The sequence below is a fragment of the Penaeus japonicus genome, unplaced genomic scaffold (genome assembly GCF_977035675.1).
Source record: "Penaeus japonicus unplaced genomic scaffold, GWHDUDI00000001_assembly GWHDUDI00000001, whole genome shotgun sequence".
In the NCBI taxonomy this organism is placed as follows: Eukaryota; Metazoa; Arthropoda; class Malacostraca; order Decapoda; family Penaeidae; genus Penaeus; species Penaeus japonicus.
Window position 1 is genome coordinate 40,832,143 of NW_028234403.1, and position 15,000 is coordinate 40,847,142.

At 39.1% G+C, this 15,000-nt stretch overlaps 1 protein-coding gene across 4 annotated transcripts in view; it reads right to left on the minus strand.

The window, feature by feature from the left end:
* Positions 1–14,251, minus strand: part of swm (Zinc finger protein swm) — a 16,016-nt gene extending 1,765 nt beyond the window's left edge. The window contains exons 1-15 of one of the 4 annotated variants that reach the window (XM_043021225.2): positions 13,700–14,251; positions 9,776–9,894; positions 9,070–9,485; positions 8,772–8,947; positions 8,448–8,659; positions 8,166–8,330; positions 6,022–6,216; positions 4,963–5,162; positions 4,313–4,519; positions 4,043–4,174; positions 3,737–3,871; positions 3,061–3,312; positions 1,210–1,320; positions 284–600; positions 1–145 (exon numbers count right to left, since the gene is read on the minus strand). The exon at positions 1–145 is cut by the window's left edge and continues 36 nt beyond it. In XM_043021225.2, the coding sequence (XP_042877159.1) occupies positions 1–145; positions 284–600; positions 1,210–1,320; positions 3,061–3,312; positions 3,737–3,871; positions 4,043–4,174; positions 4,313–4,519; positions 4,963–5,162; positions 6,022–6,216; positions 8,166–8,330; positions 8,448–8,659; positions 8,772–8,947; positions 9,070–9,485; positions 9,776–9,894; positions 13,700–13,758 (2,841 nt within the window). In that variant the 5' untranslated portion in view covers positions 13,759–14,251. Of the gene's footprint in view, positions 146–283; positions 601–1,209; positions 1,321–3,060; positions 3,313–3,736; positions 3,872–4,042; positions 4,175–4,312; positions 4,520–4,962; positions 5,163–6,009; positions 6,217–8,165; positions 8,331–8,447; positions 8,660–8,771; positions 8,948–9,069; positions 9,486–9,775; positions 9,895–13,699 lie in introns of all 4 variants that reach the window. The other 3 variants (XM_043021224.2, XM_086540312.1, XM_043021226.2) reach the window with 3 other exon arrangements.
* Between the last annotated feature and the right edge of the window lie 749 nt (positions 14,252–15,000).

Below are 15,000 nucleotides of genomic sequence, written 5' to 3' on the forward strand. Positions count from 1 at the left end.
TTCAAACCCAGAGGCATTGATCTTTGTGGTTCTTCGGTCAACAGATGAAAATGAGTGCCCGCCATACCCTCTACCCCTGCCCCTTCCTCTTAACCCTCCACGGGCCAAACTTGCTACTCCTCTGCCTCTACCATAGTGTCCTCCCCTGTAAGTCATAAACCAACAAGTTATCATCATTGTAATTTGTCTTCACTTCAATGATTATAAAAAATATGTTTAAAAATGTAAAGCAAAACATCCACTTAACAAACATGTGAAATAGGAATAACATTTCCTCACTGACCTTCCAGTGCCATATGGAGTGTGTCTTGCAGATCTTGATGCAGGGTATCCTGCTGCCTGCTGTTGTGCTCGCAACTGGTTGAGTCGTGCACGTAGCTTGGAAATGTCTCCTCCTTCTGCTTGGACAGTATACAACTCCAGTTCAGTGTCGAGGATTTCTCTGTCTACCTGGACTTTGCTCTTGGGTGTCTCCCCTGCAACCAACTGTGCTCTTGTCGTGTCAATGGCTGCTTGCAAGGACTTGATAGTTTCTAGAAGTAACTTTTTCTCTTCTGCCTTCATGGTGGCTTTGTTTTTGTCAAACTTTGTTACAAGTACCTGTTTCAGAAAGAGCAGAAACAGTTAATTTAGATTACATATGAAGAAAATTCTGATGGATATAAATAGACAACCTATTTATAATAAATCAATCTCTGCTACTGTTTTTTTCTTTAAAAAAGTAGCATTAACCAAACACACAAAAGCAAGTTCTCTTTACGCTTGTAAGATCATAAGATTAATAAGTTAGAACTGTTTGTCATCCTAATGTTTTCTCATCTATTACATTAACCCTCTCTGGACGGGTGGTACACTACGGTACTGCTCATTCAAGGGCCCGATGGCCGGGTGGCACCATATGGTGCCAGTCATTTAATTGATTTAGGCCTAAGCATTCAAAAGCCCCGGCATTATGACATGCAAGGCTGGAATGCCCCCGTCGTGAGTGGGTTAATGTTATTCTTTCACATACTTTAGTTCAACAATAATAACATGATTTTTTTAATTCTAAAAGATCATACTAACAAAAAGAAAATTCACACTGAAAAGTAACCATATAAACTACTTACATGGAAACAAGATAAAAGTTCAAACAAACTTAACCAAAGGGAAAGAACATTGATAATCATGTTAATGGTTCTTCAAAACTTTAACAAAGGTTCTCCTTACCTTGAGTTGTTGCATCTGCTTGTCCAACAACATTCTCTTCCTCTGCTCAACCTCTGACTTCAGCTTTAGAGCTTCTGCCTTCTGCTTTTCAACCTTCTGCTTAGCGGCAACCTATTACCCGAGGGAAAAAATAATAGGTCAGTCTCAGTCATTTGAACACAAAACCTTAAGGGGACCGTAAACTGCTGGATAGGCTATAAAAAAAAAAAAAATCTCCCACGAAGGCAAGATCCCACCCAAACTTTTTTTTTCTTTTTTTTTTTTTTTTTTGGAGTTAATGAGGAGATGAGGAGGAGGAGGAGACCAAGGGAGGAAGAAGATGATTAGGAGGAGGAGGAGGAGAAGAAGAAAGAGGGGTGAGGAGGAAGAGGAGGAGAGAAGAAGAGAGGAGAAGAGGAGAAGAAAAAGAAGAGAAGAGGAGGAGGAGGAGGAGAAGAAGAAGAAGAAGAAGGAGAAGAAGAAGGAGAAGAAGAGGAGGAGGAGAAGGAGAAGAAGAAGGAGGAGGAGAAGAAGAAGGAGGAGGAGGAGGAGGAGGAGAAGAAGGAGGAGGAGAAGAAGGAGGAGGAGGAGAAGAAGAAGAAGAAGGAGGAGGAGGAGGAGGAGAAGAAGAAGGAGGAGGAGGAGGAGAAGAAGGAGGAGAAGGGCAAGTAAAAGAGCACACAAGCAGGTGCGCACACACTTGCGCACACGTACACACACACAAACACAATATAAACACAACACACACACTCACACAAACACAAATAAACATACACTCACAGACATACACACAATAGAAGTATTGCAGTTTCCATCAGGTAATGATAAAAGACTGACAAACAGAAATTGTTATTCCATTATCATTATTATCATCGTCATTTTAAAATGGCCTTCTTATTTCCCTAACACGCTGCATAATGTAATATCTGTTTTTAGGTCTTTGGTATAACAAGCATTATCACAATCATTACAATCAAAGCAACAGAATTAGCCAATAACTTAAATAACAATATCAAATTACAACAATACAATCAATGATAGTAAAGGTTTTTACATTGCATATACAAGGGATAAAAGAAATAGACTTGTGAATTCTACATTTCCAAAACCCTGAATATCATCATGTTGAAAATACTATGATAATTTTATTGTTGCAAATTATAAAATGCCCTTTATTAACCCATTGCAGATGGGAAGCCATACCAGGCAACTGGCCTTCAGAATGGTCGATTTCTGACACTCCCAGTACCGGCTAAAAATTAGAGGGACGTGGAAAATGTTTTCCCCACCCTCCTGGAAGCACAGACTTGCCTAATGAAGATCCTCCATTAAATGCATCACAAGACAAGGGTTTAGGTTGACTTTGGAAAGCTGTAGCTCTGTAGCTCTAAAACTAGTGCCGTAATGGTAATAATATTTCATGACTAAGTGCACTTCAACTGTGAGCAGCTTCCAATGTCATATCATGTACATATAGACAGCCATCTTTTAGGCCTAATCAGAGCCATCATGTATGTCTTGACACCCATCCACAATGGGTTAATTTTCTCAAAGGCTAGCACTTAATGCCCCTCTAAAGAAGTGGTATCTGACCTTTACAGGCTCTGATTTACACCTGTATTTGCCCATAAAGGATATACAAGGCAAAAGCAAAGCCAAAGCAAAGAAAGCAGAAAACTGGTACCTGTATATTTGCACATATGATTATTAAAGTTATATCCTTTGTCATTTATCTATTGGACTAAATAAAATTTAATGAATAATCTATATTTCAACTTTCAAATAAGCCCTTACTGATGCCATGAAACAATTCAGTCCATCAGCTAGGATACTTTTTAAATTGACATGCAATGAAAACAATGAGGATTTTACCTCTGCAGCTAGCAATTCTCTCTGCTTTAAGATTGCATCAATCTCTTGTCTTTTACTGTCAGCAGCAGTCTGGGTTGAGTCAGGTGCTGTGGCAGGTAAAGAAGGAGGGCCACTGACAGGGGAAGTGGGAGTGACAGCTCCTGTTGTGGGGCCAGCTGCAGTTGTAGAGGCAACAGCAGTAGCAGCAGCAGCAGAATGGAGGGCATGAGTGTTGTAAACAGTCTTGACTAGGCTGCCTCGAGAGATCATCACCTGATGTAAAGGATCAATTGGTTTACAGGCTATTGCTACTTTACTATTGTGAAACTAATAATATCATATTGTGATTTGAAAAATCATCTGTACCATTTGTCCAGTGACATCCAAAATCTAATGATGTTTCTGCACACAATGAACACCATGAACACTCTTACATATTAGGTGTCAATGAGAACCATGAACACTCTTACATATGAAGCGTCAATGAGAACCATGAACACTCTTACATATTAAGTATTCTAATTCCATATCAATTTCAGCATCTGAAATTTGATAACCACATCTAGCTATACAACATACCTCATGTAGAAAAAAATCTGCCATAACATCAAACAGTTTGCCACACATGAAAAATACAACCAAGTATCTCCAATAGGACAAACATCATGCACAAGAGAGCCAAAGATACCAAAATTACCTTTTCATTTTTGTCCTCACTTGTGTGCTCCACCACCATCTTGTTGAGGGTTTTGTTAGGGTGCCTGACGCCCAGTCTGTCATGCACAGGTCTGACAGCGTGGGACGGGTAACTTCCAGGACGATCTGGTTTGTTCTGAGGGTACACATGCACAGGGGAACTCACTCAAATGGACACACAACTGCCACAATCACACCAAAAATTCAATGATCTGAAGGTCTTTAAAGATATTCACGCAATCACTAAAGGAACTCATTACTAAAAAGGTTGTTTAGATGGAAGGTCTTTTCTACATTCCACACTTACTTGTGGGTTGTGCCAAAAGAGCTTGATAAACCTGTTGTTAAGAACTGCCTCCGTGCTGCGGTATGCTGCATTTGCTTCTGAATGGCTTGCAAAGGTTACCAGAGCTGACTCTGGATTACCTTCATTTTGTACCTAGTAACAAAAATAATTATCATTGACTTTAATCCTGGTATCCATACAAAATGCCACCAATTCATATTCTTTCACTATACAAGGAAATTATCAAAATCAATACCAAAAACGAAACACAAGTCGACCATCTATGCCTACCTGAATATTGACAATAGTACCGAACTTTGCAAAATGGTCATTCAAGTGTGAAATAGTATTCAAGCCTGGAGGTATTTTTTTCAGCTCAAGTGTACAGTTGTCTAGGTCGGGACGGCCTGGCTTTGAGGCCATGGGCATGATGTTGTTTGCTGGAGGAACTGCTGGGCCTAGGCGCTTGGCTAGAGATGGTCTTACTCCCCCACTTGACTGAAACAATTATGAGACATTATAATAATTCAAATCGTAAAACCTTTACAATCATCATTTATTATCATATATCTAAAGGAAAGGAAAAGCAAATGGAGAAAGAAAGAGAAAGAGAGGGGGGAGGGGAGAGAGGGATAGGGGGAGAGAGAGAGAGAGGGAGGGAGAGAGAGAGAGAGAGAGAGAGAGAGAGAGAGAGAGAGAGAGAGAGAGAGAGAGAGAGAGAGAGAGAGAGAGAGAGAGAGAGAGAGAGAGAGGGAGAGAGGAGGGAGAGAGGGAGGGGAGAGGGAGAGGGAGAGGGAGAGAGAGAGAGAGAGAGAGAGAGGGAAGGAAGGAGGGAAGGAGGGAAGGAGGGAAGGAGGGAGGGAGGGAGGGAGGGAGGGAGGGAGGGAGGGAGGGAGGGAGAGAGGGAGGGAGAGAGAGAATGGGGATGGGGTCGAACTCACCACCATAGATGCCTCATTATTGACTGGCACACTGATGAGCTCTCTTGACGTTCCACTGGGCAGAGGTGGTGGAGGTGCTGAGAAACGAGGTCCACCACCACTAGTTCCTCTACCCTGACCCCCATTGGCTCCATAGTAAGGTCCTGTGCTACTGTTGACTTGTCCACCCCACAAACTTGGGTCACGGGGAGTATACTCACCTAGTAAAAATTAAAAATGTTTTCTCAAACAATGAAGATATACAACCTCTATGAATATACTACTTCTGTACTGACCAATAAAACTCTACACATTCTTAGTCTTCTTTCAAGTATGGGTAATCTAGTTGCCTATGTAATATAAAAAGTTTAGGAGACTGCTTTCATATAGGTACTTCCATCTCAATTTTGTTAACCAACTTTTTATTCTGATGATAAAGAAGCTATATTTTATTCAGTGCTAGGTAATTTTGATTCACAAACCTATAACAAAATTATTCATCTTCAGCAACCACTGCTTACATTTGTATAAAGACACCCTCCACTAACAGTCAAATTTATATGTTAATGTGGATGTGATAAACCTATAAAATTACAACTTTCTATGTCTCTATTGAGTCCAAATAAATTTCATTTTTTAATCTAGATTAAAATTGATCAGATAGCTGCTGATGTTGTCTTTTTATAACAATTAAAGGATACTAATGTACTTTTTTCTTGTTATTAAGAAAGGTGCAGTAGGTAACTTGCACCTCACAGAATATCTACCTAAGCTGCAAATACTACTAACTATTGCTACTGATTCTACTATCATTATGATTAGTAGCATCTCTATAGTTACCTATAACTATGATGTTATCACATTGGCAGACATCAACTTGTTTATGGATGCTGCAGATATTACCACTACCTACCACTAATACCACTACCTACCAATACTACTATTACTATTACTACTACAACTACAACAACAACTAATACTATGACCACTATAACAACTACTATCACTACTGCTGCTGCTACAACTAGACCATTTCATTCAATTAGTACAATACAAACCATCACTAACCAATTGTCTTACCATACTGTGGATGTCTTGGGGGTGGATGCCTGGGTCTAGGAACACCCTGTGGTGGAGCAGGTGCCGGGGTGTACCCCTGAGCACCTGGCACAGCAGGTGGTGGGAAGTCCAGCACTGCCCCAATACCCTCAAGTACCACTGGGTCTGAGCCGTGGTCGAAGGGACACATGTCGCCTCGCATACAATAACCTTTCTCTGTATTTAAAAAGTTGTAATGAATTAATATTTTACATCTAGAGGAAGTACATTATGGGAGTGAAACAGTGGTGCTGGAAGGTAAGAAAAAAGTGCACTTGATCTTCAACACTCTTAGCAAGAGACTGTTGTCTCGGTGCAAGATTCAATGCAAATAGAAGAAAAAATGCCTAAAAAAATAAAAATACAAATCAAAATAAATAGTTCACAGACACACACACACATGCAATTTCATTTAAACAATAACAATCACTAAAACATTCAAAATCACAAGTCCTGAAATAATCAACCACAACCTGTAGTTTCGGAACTTTGAATAGACAAGCTTTAACCCAATAATGACAGTGGTTTTGGCTCCTCCTGGACATAACGCCAAGGTATTGTGAAATATGCAGGCCTAAGACTTTGGGCTATTTGCCCTCTGATGTGCTGTCCAAATGGTATGTGCCTGATCACCCAGTGTGCCACCCATAAAAAAATCCAGGACTTGATATTGCGTCACAGACAGGAAGACCTGCCAGGCTACGTCATGATATCACGTCATCCATCATTAACGGGTTAAAAGAACAGGATGTGGAGGAAGGATTGAAGAGAGGGATGGGAAAGAGGATGAGATCAGAATAAATAGAGGGAGGGAGAGAGAGAGAATGTGAGAGAGAGAGAGAGAGAGAGAGAGAGAGAGAGAGAGAGAAAATGAGAGAGGAGAGAGGAGAGGAGAGGAGAGGAGAGGAGACGAGGGGAGAGGAGAGAGAGAAGAGAGAAAAGAAAAAAAAGGAGAAAAGAATATAATAAAAAAGGACAAAGAGAAGTGTAAAGAAGAATGCAGAGAAGCAAAGAAAGAGGAAATGCAAGTAAAATAAGAATGGAGACAGAGTAAAGCAAGAAGAGGGGGAGGGAAACAAAAGGAGTATTGAAGAAAAGACAAAAACAGAAGAGTGAGAGAAGTTAGAAAAGAGATAAGGATATAAATTAACTCTTCCAAGATGACCCACATCTTAAAACATTTGGTCTGTGCTGGAAATCTACAATGTTGTGTTTCCTATTATTTACTAAGACATGGAATAATATACAAGTCAATGTTATGATACATAAGCAAAGTGATACTACTAAGTATTTTGTACAATCTCTTAACTGCACAACTGAAGGAATTTGAAAAAATTCAGGCGAACGTGATCTGATCCCACCAAAGGGTTAAGACAGAAATGAGAAACGGGAGAAGAGAAGAGAAGAGATGCAAAGGACAAAAGAAGAAAAAGAAATAGTAAAGATGACTGAGAGGAAGGAGAAATGAAGGGCAAGAAGAAAGAAGGAAATGATAGATGAGGGCAAGATTAGAGAGTAAATAAGAGTATAGAGAGGAGAAAAGATCAACAAGTAAACTGAAAATGAGAGAGAGAAAAGAGAGAGGCGAACGGTCTTGTAAAGTCAAGGTATTTTTTTTACTCTTATTCCATCTTCAAACAGTGACAAAGCAAGATGGCAACATCAATTTGACATTGCTGTATATTTATTACATTGCTTATATTGAGTGTAACCATAAAATAAACAGTATTTACATATATTCATATCACACACTCCTTATGTTCATATTTTATATTAACCTGTATGACCTTTATAACAAGCCTTAATAAAGCAAAACTTCACCTTATTTTGAATAGTTATATATAAATACAGTGTGTATGTACTATATACCTACATACAATTTTAATGAAAACTGTGCAAAATATGGTAGCTTTAGAAAAAGCAAGTTAACCAATACAATTTTAATATCAGTCAAATGCTAAATTGTATATTTGAAATCTTCAATATCATTGCCATGTATATTCTATCTTTATCAGTCGACAAAACTCAAAATATAAAATCACAAGCATCAAGAATATTCACATACACACAAAACAAGAAGAAAGAAAAGAAGGAAAAATAAATAACACATAAATGAAGACACTCACCATCATAATCCCGACATCTTTGTTTCTTGCCTGCAGGTGGTGGTGGCACAAAGTCTGTGTGTTTTACAGCAATGACACTCTGGATGACAGAACTTGGGTCATTCCTTGGTTCTGGCCTCACCTCAGCAACAGGTGAGGTTCCATGTGGACTTTCTCTTTTCTCATCTGTAAACACAACAGAAGTCAACTTTCAATACATGACAGAAAGGACTACATAATTAATGAGGAAACATAACTAATGTCATTTTACATGAAGTTAAAAAGGATAAACTGATTACAAACCTCTAGGCAGGGATTTTGATTTCCTTGGGGGTGTTGGTGACCGTGGAGTGGGAGGTGGTGATCTCCCTCGGCCTGACGCCCTGTTGTTTCTTGGACTGATAGTGCGTGACCTGTTTCTAGACCTAGACCTTCTCTCTCTCGACCTAGAGCGTCGTGGACTTCTTGAACGTCTTGGGCTTCGGGTGCGTGAGCGTGTTCTCGACCTACGATATCTATTAGAAAAGAAAAGATTGTCCCATCATTCAGTAGGTCTGAGCGATACTTAATGTATGAATAGCGTAATATCTGAATTATGAAAGTTGCTTTGCAAAGAATAAATACTACCTTTTGGTTGGTGGTGATCTCCTCCTCCTGTCCTCATATTTACTACGCCCAGAGCGACCTCTGGAACGTGATCTCCTTGACCTGTCTCTACTCCTTGATCTGGATCGTGAACGAGACCGGGATCTTCCTCGCGACGGTGACCTTCGTCTTCCCCGTCTATCATCACGATCTCGGTCCTTATGAATAGTAAAAGAAAAGTTTAGTTAAACTTTATTCCAGCTTGAACAATAAAATCTCCATAAAATTCAAATGCAACTTTGCTATATCAAATCACTTACAAAAAGGGTGTGCAACTTACAGACTCTGACTTTCTGGATCTTTGGGAGGAGGACACTTCCTCTTTGCGAGTGATCACAGATGCAGGGACTGGTGGGGGAGGAGCGGACTCAGGCGGCGGTGGCGGAGGAGGGGCAGCAGCAGAACTGGGTGGTGGGGGTGGTGGGGCAGGCTGCATGCCAGTAGATGAGGAGGTAGCGGGAGGAGGAACTGCGTTTGGGGGGGTGGTTGAATCTGGAGAGTGGCCAGATGACTGCTTTGAAACAGGAGTTGGGGGTAACGGTGGAGGGCCCGTGTCACTATTATTATTCAAACTAGGGGAGGAAGGGTCTGTTGAAAATGGCCCTGTAGACGATGACAGAGATGAACTGGAGTTCTTTGGTATGTAAGACCGTGTTGTAGTTACTTGAAGAAACTTATCAACGAATGACTTGGTATCTGAAAAAAAAAAAAAAAAAAAAAAAAAAAAAAAAAAAAAAATTGGATTGTAAATAAAGGCTGCTAAGAAACACAATTCTGATGAAAGATAATATTACAGTAATAAAGGAAAATTAAACTCATAAAAAAGGCTGCATCTAAAACATATCATTCACATATAAAAAAAATCATAAAATTACTATAAAAAAAAGTTTTGTAATCAAAAACACTTGGGCATCAGACATTTCTAACGATATGAAGTATTTTTTAATAAGAATATGATGAACATACATATACATATAAATACTTACTACTCTGAAGGAAAACATCTAGCTGCTCAATCATGCCAGCCTTCAGCTCCGAGATGGGGCGGTCCTTACGAACTAAAGCAAGGCAGTATTTGGCTAAGGCTTCTGGGTCAGCATCACACCTGCAAAGGCAATTTTACTAGCATTAGGAAGACAAGAAGAAAAAAAAATAGAAGTCCTAGTCTGCAAAGTGGTGTGTGTGTGTGTGTGTGTGTGTGTGTGTGTGTGTGTGTGTGTGTGTGTGTGTGTGTGTGTGTGTGTGTGTGTGTGTGTGTGTGTGTGTGTGTGTGTGTGTGTGTGTGTGTGTGTGTGCATATGTATGTAAGTGTGTGTTCTTACCTAGTTGTTTTAATATTGGCAGAGAACTAAGCTCATGGGGTCCTATCTGCTATTTTTAGATCATCAGACAACTCTTTTAAAGTGGCAGCCATTTCTGGTAAATCCAATGTTTTTAAGAAGGCTGTTCCATTTTGTTATTGTTCTGTTTGGAAAACTGATTTTTTTTACATCTCTATCCCCCTCCCCCCTTTTTTTTACATTTTACTGTGAAATCTTTTGAAAAAATGCAAAATCATCCTTCTCAAACTTCATTGTTCCTGTGACATTGTTGTACAGCATATAATATTAACTATTTTCTTTAATCTCTGAAACTCTCTCTCTCTTAACTCATTGCAGACGGAGATAGACTTCCTTGCCCAGTCTCCAGGATAGATTGTTTTACAGAGCAGGGCAGCTTCATGCATCATAACTTGAGTTTTTCCTCTCTCTTTCAGTCACTCATTGTAAAACTAGAGCCATTTTTGTATTCTATTGTATTGGGAGACTTATATGTGTCATTTGACAAGCTATATCAATGCTGCAATTCACTAAAATTGTGGTATAGGGTCCATATCAGATCATTATTCTTTTTATTCAAGTGTGATAGAAGTATTTCTGTTTTATGAGAGGACAAAAAGCAACTTTATGTTTTGTAGATATCTTTTGCTATGAATGAATACGAAACATATGACCATCTACAATGAACATTACATGACGAGGTATGGAAGAGGAAGAACACCTGTGCTTATGACTTTGAGTGCCACAGTACAAGGCAGCCCCACTGGAACATAGACACATTGTAGATACTGGGCATGTATGAGTCACCTTCCTCTTCTCATTCTGCCTGCACATCCTTCATCAGCGGTACTTTAGAGCACCTTGCTATATGCCACTGCTCTCTAAAGATAATGCTTGCTGGAGACCATGGATGGGTACTATGCAAGGCTCTCTCTCTAGCTGAAGCTAAGGGAAAATGGTGCCATATAGGTTTTGGATATTAGGTCAAACCCATTTTGCTTAACCCATTGCTGACTGGGCTGTTATGGCTCCAAATGGTCTAAACACCAGAGTATTCCAAACATGTACACCTAACGTCTCAGGCTATTCACCCGCTTTGGCCACAGCCACGTGCTTTTTGCCTAATCAACCAGCGTGCAGGCCAGATGGAAAGCCATAACAAAATGTCTTGTCCCTGGCAGCTGGTACTGCCACCTCTTGATGTGATATATTGTCACCCGTCATTAACAGGTTAACATTACAGCAATTATAGTAATCATGATTGCAGGTGTCATCACCACTCACCCTTGCTTATAGTACAATAAAGAAACACAGTGATCCAAAATCCCCTGAGGTCATGCACGTCATAACGCCTGCCATCAGGCCAAAATTTTTACGTCATGTATGTCATGACACCCGTCCGCAATGGTTAATATTGGTACTTTGACATGAAACTTCCTTATCCTTCTTTGCCTTTTGTCATCTACCAGCACACATAGATTGCTACCTAGTCTTATGGTCAACCCCCAATAACTGAAGATAATAAACATTATCACTGTCTCTTTCTGATTACTATAATCATTTGTCTTTCAAGTAGAAAGTCTTCATCTTTTATCCAGCGAGACTAAGAACAAGCGAGCATGTGTATGCATGTGAGTCTGGTGCGTGCATGTAAGTATAGTGAGTGCATGTGAGTATGGTGTGTGCATGTGAGTATGAATGTGAGTGTGATATTGAGTGTGAGTGTGAGTGTGATATTGAGTGTGAGTGTGATATTGAGTGTGAGTGTGAGTGTGAGTGAGTGAGTGTGTGTGTGTGTGTGTGTGTGTGTGTGTGTGTGTGTGTGTGTGTGTGTGTGAGTGTGAGTGTGTGTGTGAGTGTGTGTGTGTGTGTGTGTGTGTGTGAGTGTGAGTGTGTGTGTGTGTGTGTGTGTGTGTGTGTGTGTGTGTGTGTGTGTGAGTGTGTGTGAGTGTGAGTGTGAGTGTGAGTGTGAGTGTGAGTGTGTGTGCGTGTATGAGGGAATGCATGTGTATGTGTATGCATGTGTGTGATTTTTGGATTGCTATCCACTATATCTTCTAAGATTCCATAGCTGTAAACATGTGTTACTATAACAACCCTAAAGCAGAAAATAAACCGGACTGAAAACTACAGGATGACTCTGAATAACAGATTTGATATATATGTGATCAAATTGGATATCAAAAATAAGAGCTAACTGTCAATAGATGGAAATATGTCTAATACTAGCTTTATGCTTGTATAACTTTCAATTAACAATACCATATGGTAATCAATAACAACTGGATTGCACAATTGCTGCAACCTCTATGCCTTCAGCCTTTTGGCAAAGGCCAAGAATTTATACTCTCTTATATTCTGGCAAGAAAATATGTCAAGAGGGAATTCAACGAGTTCTGTGTTGACAGATATGTGGTGAATATGTGTTAGCCTCTTTGGGAGCTTTGTCTGGCCTGGCAACTGTGGAAACTGTTTGGGCGACTGTGAGTATGCAATTATCCTTCATTTCTGCAGATTAATTGACTAAGCAGTGAGTGGCAATCAGGTGTTTTAAATAGATAAAATTCTTTACTTTTCTCTACCTTAACCCAATCTCAACGGGCCCGGCGATAAGTGGAAAACCTCTATGCCGGGCCTATGCAATACTGCATCGGGAACGTCACATTGGTGTGTCGCCCTGTCATTGGGCATTTAGCCGTGTCACATGGGTGTGACGAACCCTCATCAGAGGGTTAACATAGTCCTATCATATATTTTTAATCTATAAACAACCATCAATAAGCCAAGTGCTTTAATCTCTTATACTCAGGCAAAACAGAGTTTGTTAACCTTCCTAGTGATTATCCTCAAATAAGGAACCAGTCAAAGACCTATCTTGCCAGAATACACATGGCAGAGGTTTGTGGACCCTTGCCAGAGCTTTAACGACTTAAAAATATGTAACATTATCATAGATAGCAATAAAACACTCTGAATACCAGAATGTATATAAAGCGCAACTTAAGGAATATAAAAAATATGTGCTACATTAAAAGTACGACCAATTTCCATAATATATGTTATTTTTCAATGGCAGTCCATGAGTTGAGGTTCAAGTGAAGAGAAAATATTTAGCTATAATAAATGCTTTGTTACATAATTTCTTACAGGCACTGAAATCAGTTTTCTGTATGTATAATTTTTTAAATAAAGTATTTATCTTTAGTCTATATGTAATGATTACTATGTCATAGATAAAAATGTATTAAAATTTAGTGATCCGTTGATTCCGTATACTGTTTACATCCTAAGGTTTGCATGTCAGAATCTGAATTTCATTATAATATTTATCATGTCCTTAGGCATTAAAATTGAAAAATATTTAGGAAAATCAGTAATCTATTCCAAAATTAATCATCTGACATTTATAGGAATGCCTTCCAGCTGCTGGCCAAGTGGACACTTAAAAATAAAAAAAAATAAAAAAAAAATACCTGGCCACCATACCCTATAGCTGCAACCCCTTGCATAAAAATGATGACAACAACAAGAGGAAGGGATGCACCGATGAGATAACACATGTAACTCGAACACATGGTAAACAATACTCACAAGGGCGCTAGGAAGCCTGTTAACCACTGCTTGAGTAGTTCTGGGTGATCGATAATCATTTTTCACCGGTGCGAGGAGGCAGACAGGCCAAACTGGACACCACAAAAATAAACAAAACCAGAAGCAGGACCAAATATTAATAACGAGGCGTCACGAACTGGGTCACTTTCTTCTGAGCTGGATTGGAGTGTCTTTTTCGACTCAGTTCCCATTCATCCGGCCTCTTGCCTCAGCGGAATGTCCTTTTCTCCTCTTTTCCGCGACTGCCCGAGCGATTGAGTCCCGTGTGGAAGAGGATTTCAAGAAGAGAGCCAAGAGGAGAGAGTAGACGCCCTCGTCCACCTCCTTTCGTCCTTTTCGTCTCGCTCTTCCTCTTCTCCTTCCTTCTAATTGCACTCTTATGACCTATTGTTATTATCGGTGTCAATACATGCTCTCTTGAACTCTTGGTCTTTAAGGAGAGGGTGTTAATTTAATTTTTAAACTATGCTAAGAACTTTCACGAAGGCTGACGACAACAGATGATCGGTCACGTGACTCGAAACAAATGCCGCTTGGGATGCGTGGCGCGAAGCCCCGGCTGGAAATTAGGCTATTTTTAAACCTAAGCAAGCTGCAAAGTCAATTTTTATGTTGAGATGAACTGTTAGATTAATTATCTTTTTCTATAATCTCTGGATTAGAAAAGAAAGAAGAATGACTGGTGTAAAAATAATTATGTTGTTTATTCTGATGATTCGAGAAGGTGCGAGCTATTAAATATTTCAGACATCTGTAGCAAAATATGATTTTCGATGCATAGCATTTGCCAATTTCTTGTTTCTCTGGTGAAGCGATTTAATTCCTATACGACGAATTCGAAACGTGATGCTTCTCCGTTACATAAGCACGTCTGGCTGCAACATCAACACAAGCAGCAATGCAATTACCGCTGATGGGAGGCCCGCAGTGAACGCACGCACAAACAAACACATGGTCACACTCATACACGCTAGATTTAAATAAATAAACAAACAAATATATACATATATATGTATATATACATAATATATATATATATATATAAATATATATATGAATATATATAATATATATATATAAATATATATATGAATATATATAATATATATATATACATGAATATATATATAATATATATATATATATGAATATATATATATAATACATATATGAATATATATATATAATATATACATATATATACATATGAATATATTATATATATATATATATATATATATATATATATATATATATATATATATATATATACACACACA